At 43.0% G+C, this 18440-nt stretch overlaps 1 protein-coding gene across 1 annotated transcript in view; it reads right to left on the bottom strand.

Annotated features, from left to right (window-relative positions):
* TMEM266 (transmembrane protein 266) overlaps positions 1-18440 on the bottom strand; it is a 144952-nt gene that overhangs the window by 88503 nt on the left and 38009 nt on the right. Inside the window, exon 2 of the mRNA XM_060005550.1 lies at positions 981-1112. Coding sequence (XP_059861533.1) covers positions 981-1018 — 38 coding nt within the window. The 5' untranslated portion in view covers positions 1019-1112. The remainder of the gene's footprint in view (positions 1-980; positions 1113-18440) is intronic.

The raw sequence follows: 18440 nt of genomic DNA, 5'->3' as shown, positions 1-18440 counted from the left end.
TCACCAAGTAATTTCCAATGCCCCACTTCTCTTTTGTAGGCTTTATTTAAACCTTAGCTCTTTGCTACCTGTCAAGCACAGATAATAGTATTCATCACGGTGTGCCATTTACAAAATGACTCAAGATCGTCAGACAGAACAGTCACAGGATGTGAAGCTTCTGTGTTTCTCAACAATTGAAATAAAAGTGTGGGTGTTCCTGGGGGGAATCCTGGCTCTTCCAGATGTTTCCCAAAAAGTAGATGCTGGGTCAAATTTGTTCTTTTGGAAACTGTGGACTGCCAAACTGAACACGTAGAGCTTTCTGATCAATGAGATATTCATGGAGGGCTGGGGTGAGTTTCTGAAACTAACAGGATGTGGCTCTGAGAAGCATGGAATAAGCTACTCCTGCCTTCCTGCCCTCTGTTCCCCTCTTGCCAATGGCCATGGTGGCCCAGCACCATCTCTGGCCATGGATCATCTCAGTGGGAGGAGACAAGGCCTCCTTTAGGGGGAGTGAAAGTCTCACAGTTATAGCCTGAGTACTGGGACTATTCCCTGGTCTTGAATATGAAGAACAGTATGGTGGACAACACGTATCAGTGGCTCTGCTCTGCACCCCTCACTTTGCCACGTGACTTTGGAGCTTCCCATCAAAGGGAAGAGTATATTTCCCCACCCTTGATGCTGTGTTCAGTCATGAGACTTGTTTCGGCCAATCTGATATTAGCAATCCCACTGGATTAGCAATGGGATTACAATCCCAGTTTTGGATTGCAGAATTCCTCTGCCTATTTGAACTAAAAAATGAGATGACAGGAATAAGGTAACTCTGAGAAAAAGTAGATGTTAACACATTATTTTAATGTCAGGCTCAAGGACAAAACCACCTGGAGCCCCTCCATCTCTACAGGGCTGGGGAAGGAGCTATTGGCTGTACCCCCAATCCTGATGTGCCAACTCAGTATCCACAGAGGGCCGATCCCAATGCTACTTACTGCGGACTGGTCATGTTGAAAGATGCAACCAGAGCCATGGGTTTTTTGGGTGTCTAGTGGGGCTCAGCTGTCTTGAAGCCTGATGTCAGCATGTCCAAGCGTGGGTTCTATAAGGCATACAAATGTGGTGCCCTGAAAACAAATAATTGAATAGTAGGAATTGATTACACTCAGATGTCAAAACCAAAGTCCTCCTAAGCTCATCTAAAAATGGAAGCCCTTAGAACATTCTTCCATATAGACTTTCCTTCAAAGTAATAGTGAACAGATTCCTACCATTACCTATGGCGGATAGCAATAGGCATAATTTCACTCTTTTTTAGAGATGAAGAAACAGGCTCAGAGCGATAAAGTGACTTTCCTGTGTCACACAGAGATGGCAGAGAGCCAGGTTGGACCACAGCTCTTTCTACTAAATAGACAAGGAAAAACCAGGGTAACTTTATATTTCAGCTTTAGGAATCTCAAAAATCAGGTTTGTCTCAAAAATCTCGTTTCCAGGCTTCCCTGGTGGCGCAGTGGTTAAGAATCCACCTGCCAATGCAGGGGACACGGGTTCGAGCCCTGGTCCGGGAAGATCCCACATGCCACGGAGCAACGAAACCCATGAGCCACAACTACTGAGCCCACGTGCTGCATCTACCGAAGCCCGCGTGCTGTAGAGCCTGTGCTCCGCAACGAGAGAAGCCACCGCAACGAGAGAAGCCACCGCAATGAGAAGCCCATGTACTGCAATGAAGAGTAGCCCCCGCTCGCGGCAACTAGAGAAAGCTGCGCGCAGCTATGAAGACCCAACACAGCCAAAAATAATAAATAAATAAAAATAAATTAATTAATTTTTTTAAAATATCTCATTTTCCCAGAAATTTCTTTCTCCCGAGATTTCCCTCTCCTCTGGTAGTTCTGTCTCTCCACTCTTCCAGGCGTTCCTCTCTTCTTCCCAATTGGGTCTCTCCAGGAGACAGGCAGCACACCCTAGAGCCAGCCTGCCCGTGGTCATGAGTGAGGAGATAGATGGGCCCCTGGGCTGGACAGTTGGTGTCTGTCAAGTGGAGTAAAATGGAAGCTTTGTTCTCACCCGGACGCTCCAAGGACAAAGCTAGTGGCAGAAGCTGAGCTGTGCTGAAGTAAAGAGATAAGATGACCGCTCCGGAGGTCAAGGAAAACGTCCCTGTCTGCACATGTGCAGAAAGGCTCCTTGGGGGTCAAAAAGGGAGGGGGCACCACCCCATAATAAGTGTGGACATACCCCCACAGGCCTCTGCGGTGGGATCCATCCTAGCAAAAAGTTGTGCAAAAAGTTGGGGAGGGTCCCAGGGCCAGTCAGGTGTGAGAAAAGAAACAAGATGCTTGGCCAAATGTAAACAAAGACCAGAAGGACTGCCCTATATAAGTGATTTCAATCCCTTTACTGCCTCCTCATTCAGGACGCCTGCACTCCTCTCTGGGTGTGTATTTCTGCCTTCTTCTGACTTCGATAAATAAACTGTTTCTGGGCTTCCCTGGAGGCGCAGTGGTTGAGAGTCCGCCTGCCGATGCAGGGGACATGGGTTCGTGCCCCGGTCCGGGAGGATCCCACATGCCGCGGACCGGCTGGGCCCGTGAGCCATGGCCGCTGAGCCTGCGCGTCCAGAGCCTGTGCTCCGCAACGGGAGAGGCCACAACAGTGAGAGGCCCGCGTACCGCAAAACAAAACAAAACAAAAAAATAAATAAACTGTTTCTCTCTGTGCTCTCCCATACCGTTGTGCTGTGCCTCTTATAATAAACTTTGTATCTGTTTTGCAGTTTTTGCCTCCTTGAAACATTTTTGCTTTCAAAGGAGGTAAGAACCAGGGAACTTTGCTTCTAGCCTCTAGCCCCTCGTGGACTAGCCGCTAGGTTCAATCCCTGGGAAGGGAAATAAGATCTGCTTCAAGACTGCTGTCCCAAAAATAGTCAGAGGCTGGCTCCCACTCACTAGCCCTCTGTCCTCAGTTTGTCCACCTATAAAATGGGAATAATAATAGAACTAACTAAATGAGTTAATGCGTCTAGAACACCTAGAATAGTGCCTGGCATGTAGTGTTGGCTTTTATCGACATAGTTACTGTTTTATAAATTTAAATTGCACGGTCTGTTGAAAGCATTTGGATGGCCGAGTGTAAGATTTCCTCTTAAAATCCAGACTAGGTAAATAGAGTATACTTTTCTATAAGTGGATGCTGTGGTACCACCTAGAAGTCTTCTGGGAGACAGTAACAATCAGGCAGAATGTACAAAGACAAGGAGACAGACCCATGTTCTGGGTGATTTTGAACAAGTTACAAGGGAGGTTACTCCAAGGGGCGGTCCTTTTGTAAGTTATATTCTAATTGCAAACTGCTTTTCCTACAAGACATCAACCCAGGATGAATACCCTCTCCGAATCCTGAAGCTCAGGAGAGACAAAGGGATAGAATTGTTACATCACGCAGAAGTAAAAGGTGCTCCTGGAGTAAGCAGTGATGGTAAATTTACAAAGTGGAGAAGTGTCTCTAACTTCTGTGTAATTAAGAAAAGTGAGAGGCTTCCCTGGTGGCGCAGTGGTTAAGAATCCGCCTGCCAATGCAGGGGACACGGGTTTGAGCCCTGGTCCTGGAAGATCCCACATGCCGTGCAGCAACTAAGCCTGTGTGCCACAACTGCTGAGCCTGTGCTCTAGAACCCGTGCTCTGCAACAAGAGAAGCCACCGCAGTGAGAAGCCTGCGCACCGCAGTGAAGAGTAGCCCCTGCTCGCCACAACTAGAGAAAGCCCGCGTGCAGCAATGAAGACCCAAAGCAGCCAAAAATATAAATAAATAAATAAATTTATTTAAAAAGAAAAAGAAAAGTGAGAGCTCAAGTTAAAGGAAACTGAGGAAATTCTGGGAAAGTCTGAACTTCGAGCAACCGGAAATAAGAGAGATGGAGAGCTTTCTAAAATCATAAGGGCTTTAATACAGGGGACCACCGTTTTCACACCAGATGTTTCTGGGGCAAAAACAATAACAACAACAACATGGAACCAAGAGGCAGGGACAACAGCAAAGAGAATTTGGACAGACATTTTGTAGCCACACCTTGCCAGTGGTTTCACTTTACCTTATACTTTCATAAAGAGGGTCTACATGTAAAAGCCAGAACTCTCCTGTAGTATTTGTAGTATTAACTGCCTAGTAAATTTATAACGTTCTCCATTCCATAACACAGATTTAGTCAGTTTCAATGATTTCTGTTCTCTCTACAAAGCCTCAAGCTAACCAACTCCTCCCAGTGGTAGGAATGGTCGTGTGGACTGTCCATCCTCCACTAACAATGAAGTCGGGATGGAGGTGTCCACAAATAGGAGACCAGGTGAGCAACACTCCCTTCTGGAATGGTGTTTTAACGAGCTGTATTCCCAGGGCGGGCACTTTACAAGCTCCACAAGGTATTAGCTCTGTGGAGAATATACTAGGAAGGTCTCTGCTTCCATGGACCTTCCAGTCCAGCTGGGCAGGCAAGTGTGAAAAATAAAAAACTCCAAAATTTTGGGGTACCCTTAGCAGTGAAGAACAAGTAAAACTTGATAAATCTATATTTATAAAAAAATAAACATCAACTCCTATACTAATATATTATGGCTAATATAAAATATATATAAAAAATAGAAATGAAAGTGATTTAATTTTAATTTGACTTTTTAGGAAGGAAAATTTCAAATATAGAGACTGGTAGGGAACTGTACAGTGAAATTCTAGTTAGTCATCACCCACTTCAACAGTTAACAGCTCAGGGACAGGCTTCTCTGTATCCTGCCCTTTCCCCACCTCTCATGATTATTTTGAAAGAAATCTCCGACGTCATTTCATTCATCTGTAAATGTTTCAATACGTAGCTCTAAGAATAAGGATAAGGATTCCTTTTAAAAGATGTAACCACAAAACTGTCATCACTACTAAATCAACAATATTTTCTTAATATTATCAAATATCCAGGAATTGTTCACACTTCCTTGTTTTTCCTGTAATTTTTAAAGGTTTGTTGAATCAGGAGCCAAACGAGGTCCACACATTATGGTTGGTTAATATGACTCTTCAGTCTCATTGAGGGTTGCCTCCTAGATCCATTAATTCATTAGGCCTTGCAAAAGGATCATGCTATGATTTCACCTTTCCTTCATTTATCAGCTTCTATGAAGAAAAACTCCCCCTCATCAACTATTTGATTAGCCTAAGGTACAGTTCATATAGAAAAGGAAGGATAAATGCTTAACTTTTCCCCCTTTATTTATTGGTTTTCAAAATAATCTTCCGAAGTCAATCGATGAGGTGTCGTTTATTTTCCACAGTGTCACGGATTTAAACACTCACTCAGCAGGGGTTGAGCGGGGGAACAGGCTCGCTGGAAACGGGGACTGCAGTTTCCTGGAAGGAGATGTGGGAGTGGGGAAGAAATGATTGGCATCTCCTGTACAAGGCAGAGATGAGGCAGGAGTGAGGGTTAAAATCATATTTGGATGGACAGTAAGTAGGCTGCTTCGGAAGTTTTGATCCTTAACAAGTAACACACTTTAGAAGGCAAGATGCCTTAAGATGATGTTCTTCAAAAATAATATTTTCCGAAGGAAAGAACGCCCAGAGCACAAGCCTAGCGTGAAGCAGGTGTAGTCTAGCACTCTATAAATGAACATCTGAAGTGCAAACCTGCTGTGTCTCATAAACCCAGTAAAAGCAGAAGAGAAAACCTGTTTTGGATTTACTGGGTCTGGCAGTGGTGGGGAGCAAGGCTGCTGTTTAAACTCTAGTAAAATTCCAGTCCTTTCCACTTGTTGCTCATGAGTCTGTCTACGTAATTTGCCAAGACCATCTTTGCTTGTTCCAGCCAGATCTGCAAAGTTCAAGTGGGCATCCTAGGAACCTTAGAGCTGAAAAAGACGTCTAAGATCAAGCAGTCAGTTCCCTTACCTACCAGGTGAGAAAATCCATAATTCAGCTCACCTGTCCCCGGGGTGACCAGGTCTATTCCTCATCTCTTACTAGAGTGACAGCCCCTTGGCATAGGTGACCTGCTTTCATATGCATTCCATTGGTTACCAAACCTGGTTTCACTGTGAATCACCTGGGGGCCTTCCGGGAAATATAAACTCAGAGGTTACACTACAGAAATGCTGAATCAGAACTCTGCAGGTAGAGTTTCAGAATCTTTTTAAAGTTCCCCTGGTGTTTCTGACATGCAACCACTCCAGTTGACCCTCAGTATCAGTGGTCTTACACTTTCCATTGCAACTGAATCACCTGGAAGGTTTATGAAGACACAGATTGATAGCCCTACCCACGAAATTTCTAATTTAGTGTGTCTGGGGTGGAAGCTTGAGAGTCTACGTTTTGAAGAAACCCCAGGGGATAATGATTTGCTGATCCACAGACCACGCTCTGATCTTGTGATTCAGAAAGTTTGCTTGAGGTAATAAAGAAGGTATTTTTTTCCCAACATATTTTGCAGATGAAGTTAACTGGTTACAAAGCTAGTGTGGTGGAATTGTCAGCAAAACCTACCCTGGCCAGGCTGAAGATGACCAGATATATCAGTTAGGAATACTTTTTATTTGCCAGTAACAGAATATCTGGCTAACAGTGACTTAGGCAGTGAAGACTTTTAATTATCTTACATAGCAAGAAACCTGGAGGCAGTGGCTCAAAGGTAACACCAAGGACCCAAGCTCTTTGCATCTTTCCATTCCCCCATCCCCTGTGTGATGCATTATTCACACTTGTTGCCTTGTGGTTGCAGAATGGTTGCTGCAGCTCCAGCTTGCACATCCTCACACTAGCTCCCAAACAAGAAAAGAATCAGAGGTTTACTCCAATTAAGATGTAAAAAAAAAAAAAAAGAATCAAAGGCTTTCTCCTCACGAAGCTTTGATCTTTTATTCAGTCAGCATTATCTCTCCAAGTCCTCTAGTCAACATCTGATGTCTCTTGCGCAGAGTGGGGTCACACGGCTGCAAAGGAACCGAGGACAACGCACAGCTGGCCAAGGGAGTAAGGAGTGATATGAGAGCCTAGACCAATCATGATTCATCCTTTGGAGCTGTGCATATTGTTTCCATAAACAAATCTCAGTTCTCTTAACAAGCAAGGACAGGAAGGAGCTATTTTGTGTATAACCAATTGTCTGCCAGACCAGGTTTGGACACTCCACTGAATAAGTTTCCTGGGTCTCCAAACAAGACTGGCCAAGTGTTGGTAACTGGTCGGCAGGAGATGTGAAAGATGTGTTCTTACCAAACCTTGGGGCTCTTTTAGTTAGAGAGCATTGCATGTGTGTGGGGTTCAGTTTTGACATCCTAAAGCTCGCTGTAGAATCTGCTCCTAGGGAGAAGCCACTCAGGCACCTTTCACAGACATGATGTTCCACACCCTCAGGCGGAGAAGGGTGATTCTTATGCTAGAAGAGAAAGGTTGGTCTATAACAACATGAAGTCATCCTTGTTGCTACCCTGACCCATTCACACCTTGCTCTGTTAACAAGAAGTGAAAATGAAGAAAATCAATCATGTCTCCGAGCATTCTCCCACTCTGATCTCCAGTCCACTGCACAATCCTTAGTGGCTAAGCAAGTGGGCAGGGAGTGCACAGTGGCTCTCTTTTCTAGATGCAGCACAGTCTCCCGTGGACCCCTCTTACTTTCTATTGTTTGCGCCTCTTCACTTACACAGCCTCTCAACTATTACCAGTCTCATAAAGCAGGGAAACACAAAACGAGATCACACAAAACTAGATCTGAAATTACTCAGGTATTCCGAGAAGAAAACAAAGAGGACCGTTATTCTAATCCTTCCCTTCCTCTCGATATTCTTTTTCCTAACAAACACTCCCCTAAGTTGTCCCTGCTGGGACAAAGGACCTACTGGCTCCTCACCCCTGGCTGGCCTGGGCAGAAAAGGATGCCCCCCCCAGCAGGCATTCCTCAACCCCAGCCTGATGTCATTTTCCCTCCAGAATTCTGCAGAGCTCCTGGGGAACTCAAATAGCTATGATATGGGGAAGCACCAACAATGAGCTAGGGCTGCAAGTGGCTGCCCTGTTACCCCTACGTTTCGCCTTTTCCGTCCCAGTCAAGCAAATCTTAAGCGTAAGATTTAAGATCTTAAGCATAAACGCCGCACTTTGCAAACCTCTGAAGCAATCTTCACCTGTACGTGATGTTGACTAAACATGTTAAGAACCCAGACATAATTAACTTGGCAATTGAATTCTACATGGCACCAGGCAAGTGACTCTGCTTTGGTAAATGGAGGGACGAAGTCCTCTTTCTTCAACACTTTTTGGACTACATGTGGTATGATGCAAAAATGACCCCATTCTCACCCTTCCTGTATTTGTCATTGTTACAGACTGAACGTGTCCCTCAAAACTCATATGTTGAAATCCTAAGCCCCAACGTGATGATATTAGGAGGTAAGGCCTTTGGAAGGTAATTAGCTCATGGGGAACGAGCCCTCACAAATGGGATTAGTACCTTATAAGAAACACAAGAGAGATGACTTCTTAGCCATGTGAGAATACAACCAGAATACCACTGACTGCAAACCAGAAGAGTCCTCACTAGACACCAGATCTGCCAGCACCTTGACCTTGGACTTCCCAGCCTCCAGAATTCTGAGAAATAAATGTGTGTTGTTGAAGCCCCCCAGCCTAAGGTATTCTGTTACAGCAGCCCAAATGGACAGAGACAAGTCACATAACTTTCCACTGCCCCTTCACCTGTCACTGGGCTTGGCCATATGACTTGCTTTGTCCACGTAGGTTGGAAACTTGACACGCATAAAGGGATATTTGGTTAAATAGTATTTCTGGGTGTGTCTGCAAGGGTGTTTTGGATGAGATTAAAATTTGAATTGGAAGACTGAGTAAAGTTGGTTGCCCTCCCCAGTATGGGTGGGCCTCATCCAATCTGTCAATGGCCTACAGAGAACAAAAGGCTGAGTGAGAAAGAATTCTCTCTCCGCCTCACTGACTTTGAGCTGGGGCACCAGCCTCTTGTTTTCAGACTCAGGCTCGAATTTACACTATGGGCTTTACTGGGTCTGGACTTCTCAGCTTCCATAATCCTGTGAGCCAGTTCCTTGTAATAAATCTCTTTATTCACACACACACACACACACACACACATACACACACACAGACAATACACATATATATTTATCCTATTGCTTCTGTTTCTCTGTAGAACCCTGACAACCGTATCAGCAAACATGAAAAGCATTCATGTGGTTGGGACTGCCCTCTCACGTACACATTTCCATGACAGCCTGCATGCCTGGTCACCCCAGCCAAGGACAGCCAACAGCCAGCTGCCCACCTCCCCTCCCCCCCACCCCCAGGCATGTGAGTTGGATCAAGACCAGAAGAGTCACACAGCTGTGCCCAGCCTAACTCGCAGGCTCACAGACCCAGGAGGTGAATAAAACTTTGGTTTTTTAAAAAAATCATTCTTTAGTCATTTATTAGCACCTGTTGTGTTCTAGGAAGTATACCAAACATTGGAGTTATCAAGATAAAAGAGATGTACTCAAGAAACTAGTGGGCTAGTGATAAAGACAGATGCATAGATAGAAATTAAAATTCAAAGAGGTGAGAAGAATGAAGCATTACAAAGGAGTGTTTTGAAAGCTCTAAACTTCCTTATAAATATTAGGTAGCTAATGACTGCTCACACTGGCAGGAACAATCCTCCTCTTCCTTCAGCCATCTGTTAGGAAAGGTTTGTTTCTTTAAGCCCACCAAGTTTTGGGGGTGGTTTGTTACGTGGTATTTTTGTGGCAATAGATCACTGACACATTATAGATAAATGTTCACTGCAACACATAAAATAATACAAAGATGTATATTTTAAAAAAGATAAACCTCTCTCCAGCCTCCATTTTAACCCTCCACTTCTCCCTTGAGGTCTTATGTTAATACCCAGGTGTGGAAACCCTTGCTCAGAATTATGCAAGCATGTACTCACATATATAGGCTAATTTTTGTGGGTTTGTGTTTAACAAAACAAAACCAACTTTGCAATTTGCTTTTATCACTTAGCAATATATAATGGACATCCTTTCTGATCAATTGGTAAAGATTTACATTTTTTCTAACTTCTTAATTCATATATATACACAGGTACAATATATAATTTTATATAATGTGCTTATCATAAAATTCATGACTTTAGTGGCACCTATGTTTTCTTTTTTGCCTGCTTCCCCTCCCTTAATACACATATACACAAACACACACCAGTGTTAAGCTTGTGTATATTTTTCCTTACTTTTCTTTGTGCTTACACAATTATGCACAAATAAACATCTCATTGTTTGTTTTATTAAAAAAATACATTATTCAAACTTAACTGCTCTTTGCTTTTCACACTCAACAGCGGAAACTATAGAAATCCCCGTCTCCCAAGTCAGGCAGTAAAACTCGAACTCATTCTTTCTTTTATGCTACATAATATTCCATGCTATGAATGCTCCATAATTTAGTTAACGATGTTCCTGTTGACAGGCAGTTTTAGATGGTTTTTTTTTTGGCCACTGTGAAAAATGCTACAATAAATATCCTTGTATACATTTCATTATGTACTGGTATTTTTATTTGTATGGGATAGATTCCCAGGAGTGAGACTACTGGGCCAAAGAGTATGTATCTTAAATTTTAAGAGTTAAAACAAGACTGCTTTGCAAAGGGCTATAGCAATTCACACTCCACAGCAAAGTATGAATGCTCCCTTTTGAGGGAGCGTCTTAATCATTTGCAAGCTGTTGAGGGTGGCTGTGGACCAAATAAGTCCAAATACTTGCTTAATTATACCCTCTTCTCCATGGGCACTGGCGCGAAAATGGAGGACAGGATGAAACCAAAAATAGCAATAGATATCCTTACACCACAAGAAAAGACATAGTTGACTTAGGAACTACCCTGTCACAGTATTTCTGAGCTGTTTCAGCAACAGTCAAGGCCCGAGGATCCTGTTTCCTTCCTTGTGCCATAAACCCTAACCTCTCCCAGCTAAACCAACCACATAACCAGGTCCTGGGTTCCCACCCGTGCCCATCTCCTGCCCACCCCCAGGAGTTACAAGCTGTGCTCTATGGAAGCAGATCTGACTTTCCTGGGAATGAGGACAGGAGAGCACCACAGTGGAGGGGGCGACTACAGGAAATTCTGGTGCCACTTTCTAACAGTTTCCAGTAATTTTTGGGGTACTAACCTATATATTGATATACTTACTTGTTAAAAAGAGAGTGACTCTTGCTAAAATTCTCCTTTGATAATGATTTTTATCTAGTTGGTCAGGAACTATATCTAATTTAAGCCTGCTATATTTCCACCCACACTCTCTGCCAGCTTAGAAGTCTAAATGACATGGACCTCCTCAGGTGTACCTGCAGGGGCAGGTCCAATCACGGGAGAGACTAGGACCAACCCCATCCTTGAGGGGCTTTCTCCAACGTGGCTGTTCAAGGGGAGGTAGGGGGACTTCCAGGGTGGTCCAGTGGTAAAGAATCCGCTTTACAATGCACGGGTTCAAGCCCTGGTCTGAGAAGATCCCACATGCCGCAGAGCAACTAAGCCCGTACGCCACAACTATTGAGGCTGTGCTCTAGAGCCCGCGAGCCACAACTACTGAGCCCGCGTGCCGCAACTACTGAAGCCCACGTGCCTAGAGCCCGAGCTCTGCAACAAGAGAAGACATCACAATGAGAAGCCCACACGCCGCAACGAAGAGTAGCCCCCACTCGCTGCAACTAGAGAAAGCCCATGCGCAGCAACGAAGACCCAACAACGAAGACCCAATGCAGCCAAAAATTAATTAATTAATTAATTTAAAGAAAAGGGGGGCGGGAGGTAGGGAGCTGTCAGGAACCAAAGGGTGACCTTTGTCCCACTTCCAACAGGACAGGATGTCCTTCCAGTTCAGTGGAGAGAGCCCGGCCACAGCCTCACTCTGAGGGGTGAGGTCAAGGGAGTCTGAGGGGTGAGGTCAAGGGAGTCTGGCTTCTGGGGCCGTGATTTCCAGAATAAAATTCACAGACGCTAAGTTGGCCCACCTCCTCAGTAAGCAAAGACACATAAATTCAAACCATTTTTTTTCTCTAATGGACTGGGAAAGATTTATAATCCCTAGTATTGAGGATGGTGTGGGAAAATGGCCATTCATGCACATTGTTGATAGAAGTGTAAATTGTTGCAAATTTGCCGATGGGTAATTTAACAATATTTATCAAAATTAACGTGCACACTTTTTGGCCCAGTCACTCAACTGTTAGGTGATACACTTTAGGGGAATAATAAATGCATACACACATATACACATATAGAAGTTCGTTGAATTGTTATAATAGCACCATGCCTAGCACATAGTAGGTGCTCCACAAATATGTGTTGATAAGGAATCCATGAAACAATAAATTGAAAGCAATGTAAATGTCTATCAATAGGAGGTTGGTTAAATACATTAAGGAACTTCTATATTATGGGACTGTCATACAGCTATTGAAAAGGATGAAGTTGAATGGTTGCCTGGAGCTGAAGATTGGGAAGTACTGACTGCAAAGGGACATGAGGGAACTTTTGGGAATAAAGGCAATATTCTAAATCTTTATTGTGGTGATGGTTCCAAGTGTGCATTTAAAATGGGTGCTTTTTATTGTTTATAAATCATTCTTTCACCAATGTGGCTGATACATTTTTAAAAAATGGATGAAGGTGTACTATTCTCATTAACATGGAAAGTTGTCTGCAATATAACATTAAGTAAAAAGGTTACAAAATGACAAGTAGATGATGATCCCACTTACATAATATATAGAGAAAATATGTGTGTGACAGGGTGTGCAATAGGACTTTTCCTGTTGTCTCAGAGTTTTGCAGATGCCCAAAAGTTGAGGACAAAATGGTAAGTACTCACATTTTCTAAAGAGAGATGTCAGACTATATATTTGGAACATACTAACAGATGGTGAAGCTGGTCCAGTAACTACTACTCCTGACAGCCTGCAGGAGAGAAGGCAAGAGAAACATATGCCAGACTCCCAGGCTGGCTGGGGCATGGGAGGTGGCCAGGTGGGGACAGAGAGCATTGGTGGGAGCAACCTGCCCTTAACCACCAGGCTAAGCAAGGATGTGGCATCAGTCAAGGATCTTAGTAAAAATTAAACTCAATAGTTTAAGCAGAGTATGCATTTTTAAAGGATGCTGAATGCCAGGTGGGTCAGAGAGCCAGGCATCAAAACTCTATGGTCAAAAAAACAAAAAAAAAAAAACAAAAAAAACCTCTATGGTCAGGAACAGTGACCGGACCCTGGCGCTGCTCCAGCAAAAGCATCGCTGATGCCACTGCACCACACCAACATCCTCTCCTTCTCAGCTTCCAAATCCTAGGTCCCAGATCCATCTGATTGGCAGAGACAGAACACACAGCTGTATCCTGGCTGCAAGGGAGGCTACCACCTTGCATGGGGGGGTGGACTCAACATGGGAATTTCCCCAGATCTAGAAAGGCCACTAAAAGGATGCAAGATGATCACAAATATGGCAAGTGCCCTCTACAGTTACAGATTCCAGGGGACATCTTGACAGGACTCCACCCAAGAAGGCCAGAGGGGTTCCAGGGGGACAGTGTCAAAAGGAGGAACTGAAGGTAGCCCTCCGAAGTTAGGCAAGTATCCAGTGGAATGGTGCATGCAACTCCCCTACTGCCCCCAGAGGGGTTAGAGTGGGCAGAACACAGGAGGTGGGTTTCTAAGGAACTTACAAAAGCATCCCAGGATTAGGCTGAGTGAATTGTGGGGAAGGAGCAGAAGGGCTGATCCGCAGGTCAGGCTGTGTGGACTGGATGGAAGTTTTGATTTACATGGGATAGTTTAACACCTGAAAATCAGCCTGTCCTAAATCCTGAAAGTGGCTAGAAAAGCTAAAGCATCTTCCCACATTCATGTCAGGTGATGGGAAGAGAGAGACAGCAGAATATGTTGGAAGGACGTATCGCTTGATATGTTCATCTAAAAGGTCCAGATGCTGTATCCAAAATTATTAACAGGTAGGGAGGTAGGGAAGTGGAAATCTTGAGGAGAGGTCTTGTTTCTCAGTGCTTTTTGTTCATGAGCGCCTTTTGTTTAAAAAAAAAAAAAAGATAATCTAGATATAATGAACCTTGAAAACACTGTGATAGGTAAAAGAAGCCAGATACAAAAGGCCACATATTGTACGAGTCCATTTACATGAAATTTCCAGAACAGATAAATCTCTGGAGACAGACAGCAGATAAGTGGTTGCCAGGGGCTGAGGAGAGAGGAATAGGGAATGAATGCTTAATGGATCCAGGGCTTCCTTTCGGGGTTATGAAAATGTTCTGGAACTAAATAACAGTAATGGTTGCACAACACTGTGAATGTATTGTCAATAATGGTATATTTCATGTTATGCGTATTCTACCACAATTTTAAAAACTGGGAAAGCAAAACCGAAAACCAACCAAAACAACAACAGAAATCTAGAAATACTGATTGACAAGGAAAGATGTTCACTGTAAGGTAATTTTAAAAAGTAGGCTTTAAGGGGTTCCCTGGTGGCGCAGTGGTTGGGAGTCCGCCTGCCGATGCAGGGGACACGGGTTCGTGCCCCGGTCCGGGAGGATCCCACGTGCCGCGGAGCGGCTGGGCCCGTGAGCCATAGCCGCTGAGCCTGCGCATCCGGAGCCTGTGCTCCGCAGCGGGAGAGGCTACAGCAGTGGGAGGCCTGTGTACCGCAAAAAAATAAAATAAAATAAAAAATAACTTCTAACTTAAAAAAAAAAAAGTAGGCTTTAAAACTATGCTCATATTTGTAAAAAAAAAAAAAGTCAGTATAGTGTGATTTATATAATGTGATCTGAAAGGATAGAGCCATAATGTTAACAGTAGTTATCTCTGGGTGGTGGGACTACAGGGAACTGTTTACTTTATATGTTTCTATGTTGTCTAATTTTCCTTAATAATGAACTAAATCTACTTTTAAACTAAAAAAGATACATAAAGTAAAGATTGATAAGTGTATACAAGAGATACAGGTAAAGGGATACGGGAATTCAGAGGCTGAAGAGACAGCTTCCAACTTCCTGGGTTCTTGATACTTCCTCAAAGTGGTCTTCTGACAAGTATCCTTACCTCCAGGCTTCTTTTCTCTGACACATCTTATATGCTGCTACCACATGACTCTTCTGAAGCACAGCTGGGGTTTGCTTGGTCCCCGCTGCTTACTGAACATGGTCTCAATTCCTTGGCCTGTGATTCAGAGGCTGCCACCAACTGGCCATAACCTTTGAAGCCATTCTTCATCCTCTTCATGCGCTATGGTCCAGCCACCTTGTGCAGACACCACTTTTCCCAGGACATGGACACATGCACACACATTATCCACCTCCCTGCCTCTGCTTATGGAATTCTCTCTGCATGGAACATGGATTCCCCTATTCCACAGGCCCCAACCATAATACCTGCTCTCCCATCCAATCTTCTATAACCCAGTGTCACTGCTTCCACCTGAAGACAGTGTGGGGGAAGGGCATCTCTCTCCCAACCACTTTAATGGTACCTCACTCAGTGCATGAATCACTTTTCTATCTTGTGTTATAGTGGTTTAGGCTCCTGTACCATCTACTCTAGACTACAAGCTCACTAAGGTCAGGGTTCACATTAGCAAATTAAAAAAAAAATCTCAAAGCACTTGAAAAGATGCTCAACATTGCTAATTGTTAGAGAAATGCAAATCAAAACTACAGTGAGATACCACCTCACACTGGTCAGAATGGCCATCATCGAAGTCTACAAACAATAAATGCCAAGAGGATGTGGAGAAAAGGGAACCATCCTACACTGTTGGTGGGAATGTAAATTGATACAGCCACTACGGAGAACAGTATGGAGGTTCCTTAAAAAACTAAAAATAGAACTACCATATGATCCAGCAATCCCACTCCTGGGCATATATCCGGAGAAAACCATAATCCGAAAAGATACATGCACCCCAATGTTCATTGCAGCACTATTAACAATAGTCAAGACGTGGAAGCAACCTAAATGTCCATCAACAGAGGAACGGATAAAGAAAATGTGGTACATATATACAATGGAATATTACTCAGCCGCAGAAAAGAATGACATCATGCCATTTGTAGTAACATGGATGGAGATCATCATACTAAGTGAAATAAGTCAGACAAAGACAAATATCATATGATGTCACTTATATGTGGAATCTAAAAAGATGATACAAATGAACTTATTTACAAAATAGAAAGAGACTTACAGACTTTGAAAACAAACTTAAGGTTACCAAAGAGGAAAGAGGGTGGCAAGGATAAACTAGGAGGTTGGGATTAACACATACACACGAACATACATAAAATAGATAAATAACAAGGTCCTACTGTATAGCACAAGGAACTCTACTCAGTATTGTGTGATAAGCTATACGGGAAAAGAATCTGAAAAAGAATGGATATATGTATAACTGAATCACTTTGCTGTATACCTGAAACTAAAACAACACTGTAAATCATCTATACCCCAATATAAAATAAAAATTAAATTAAACCTTTAAAAATAAAAGATAAATCCCTCAGGCACATTTCTATGTGCCAGATTTAGTTCAGCAGCTTTTCTAAAGGCAGAAAAATAATTCAGGGCCCTTAGATGGCCCCCATGAGTATGCTTTCTGCATTCAAAAAGTATTCCTCAGTAACCCATAAAACTCGAGGACAATTCTCAAACCAAGTCAATGCTTTGAGGCAGGCAGCTTTTGGAGGGGCTGTCAGCAGTGAATGTGCAAGATCATCTTTGCACCTAAGGAGAAACATGGATGAGCCATTACCCAGCAACTGATCTCCCTTGGAATTCAGTAGCACATTTTAAAAAATTTAATAGACTTTATTTTTTAGAGCAGTTTTAAAGTTTACAGAAAAATTGAAAGTACAGAGCATTCCCATGTGACCATCTCCCCACCCCCACCCCATAGCTTCCAACGGTATATCTGTTGCAATTGATGAACCAGTATTGATACTTTATTGTTAGGGTTCAGTCTTTGTGTTGGACACTCTCTGGGTTTTGACAGATTCAAAATATCATGTGTCCACCATGACAGTACCATACAGAACAGATCCACTGCCCGAAAAATCCCCCCCACCAATATCCAACAACAACTGCTCTTTTTACTGTGTCTATAGTTTTGCCTTTTCCAGAAAGTCATATAGGTGGAATCATACAGTATGTAACCTTTTCAGTGTAACCATATCACTTAGTAAAATGCATTTAAGCTTCCTCCATGTCTTTTTGTGGCTTCATAGCTCATGTGTTTCTATTGCTGATTAAGTTCCATTGTCTGGGTACACCTCAGTTTGTTTATCCATTCACCTATCGAAGGACATCTTAGTTTCTTCCAATTTTTGGCAATAATGAATAACATTGCCATAAACATTCGTGTGCAGGTTTTTGTGTGAACACAGTTTTCAGCTCCTTTGGGTACATATACTTAGGAGTGTGCTTGCTGGATCATGTGGTTAAGAGTACGTTTATTTTTGTAAGAAACTACCCAACTGTCTTTCAAAGTGGCTTCACCAAGCTGCATTCCCTGCAGCAATGAATGAGAGTTCTTTTTGCTCTATAGCCTCACCGGTGTTTGGTGTTGTCAGTGTTTTGGGATTTTAACCATTCTAAGAGGTGTGTAGTGGTATCTCGTTTTAATTTGCCATTCCTTCATGACATATAATGTGGAGCAACTTTTCATCTCCTTATTTGACATCAGCATAGCTGCTTTGGTGAGGTATCTGATGTTGGGATATTTTGTCCACTTTTCAACTGGGTTGTTTATTTTCTTATTACTAGGTTTAAAGAGTTCTTTGTAGACACTGATGAAAGAAATTAAAGATAATACAAATAGAGAGAGAGATATACCATGTTCTTGGATTGGAAGAATCAACATTGTGAAAATGACTCTACTACCCAAAGCAATCTACAGATTCAATGCAATCCCTATCAAACTACCAATGGCATTTTTCACAGAACTAGAACAAAAAATTTCACAATTTGTATGGAAACACAAAAGACCCCGAATAACCAAAGCAACCTTGAGAACGAAAAATGGAGCTGGAGGAATCAGGCTCCCTGACTTCAGACTATAATACAAAGCTACAGTAATCAAGACAGTATGGTACTGGCACAAAAACAGAAAGATCAATGCAACAGGATAGAAAGCCCAGAGATAAACCCACGTACATATGGTCACCTTATCTTTGATAAAGAAGGCAGGAATGTACAGTGGAGAAAGGACAGCCTCTTCAATAAGTGGTGCTGGGAAAACTGGACAGGTACACGTAAAAGTATGAGATTAGATCACTCTCTAACACCATACACAAAAATAAGCTCAAAATGGATTAAAGACCTAAATGTAAGGC

This window comes from Delphinus delphis, chromosome 2, assembly GCF_949987515.2.
Source record: "Delphinus delphis chromosome 2, mDelDel1.2, whole genome shotgun sequence".
Taxonomy (NCBI): Eukaryota; Metazoa; Chordata; class Mammalia; order Artiodactyla; family Delphinidae; genus Delphinus; species Delphinus delphis.
Note: the sequence above shows the minus strand (reverse complement) of the source record. Positions and strands in the feature narration are given on the sequence as shown.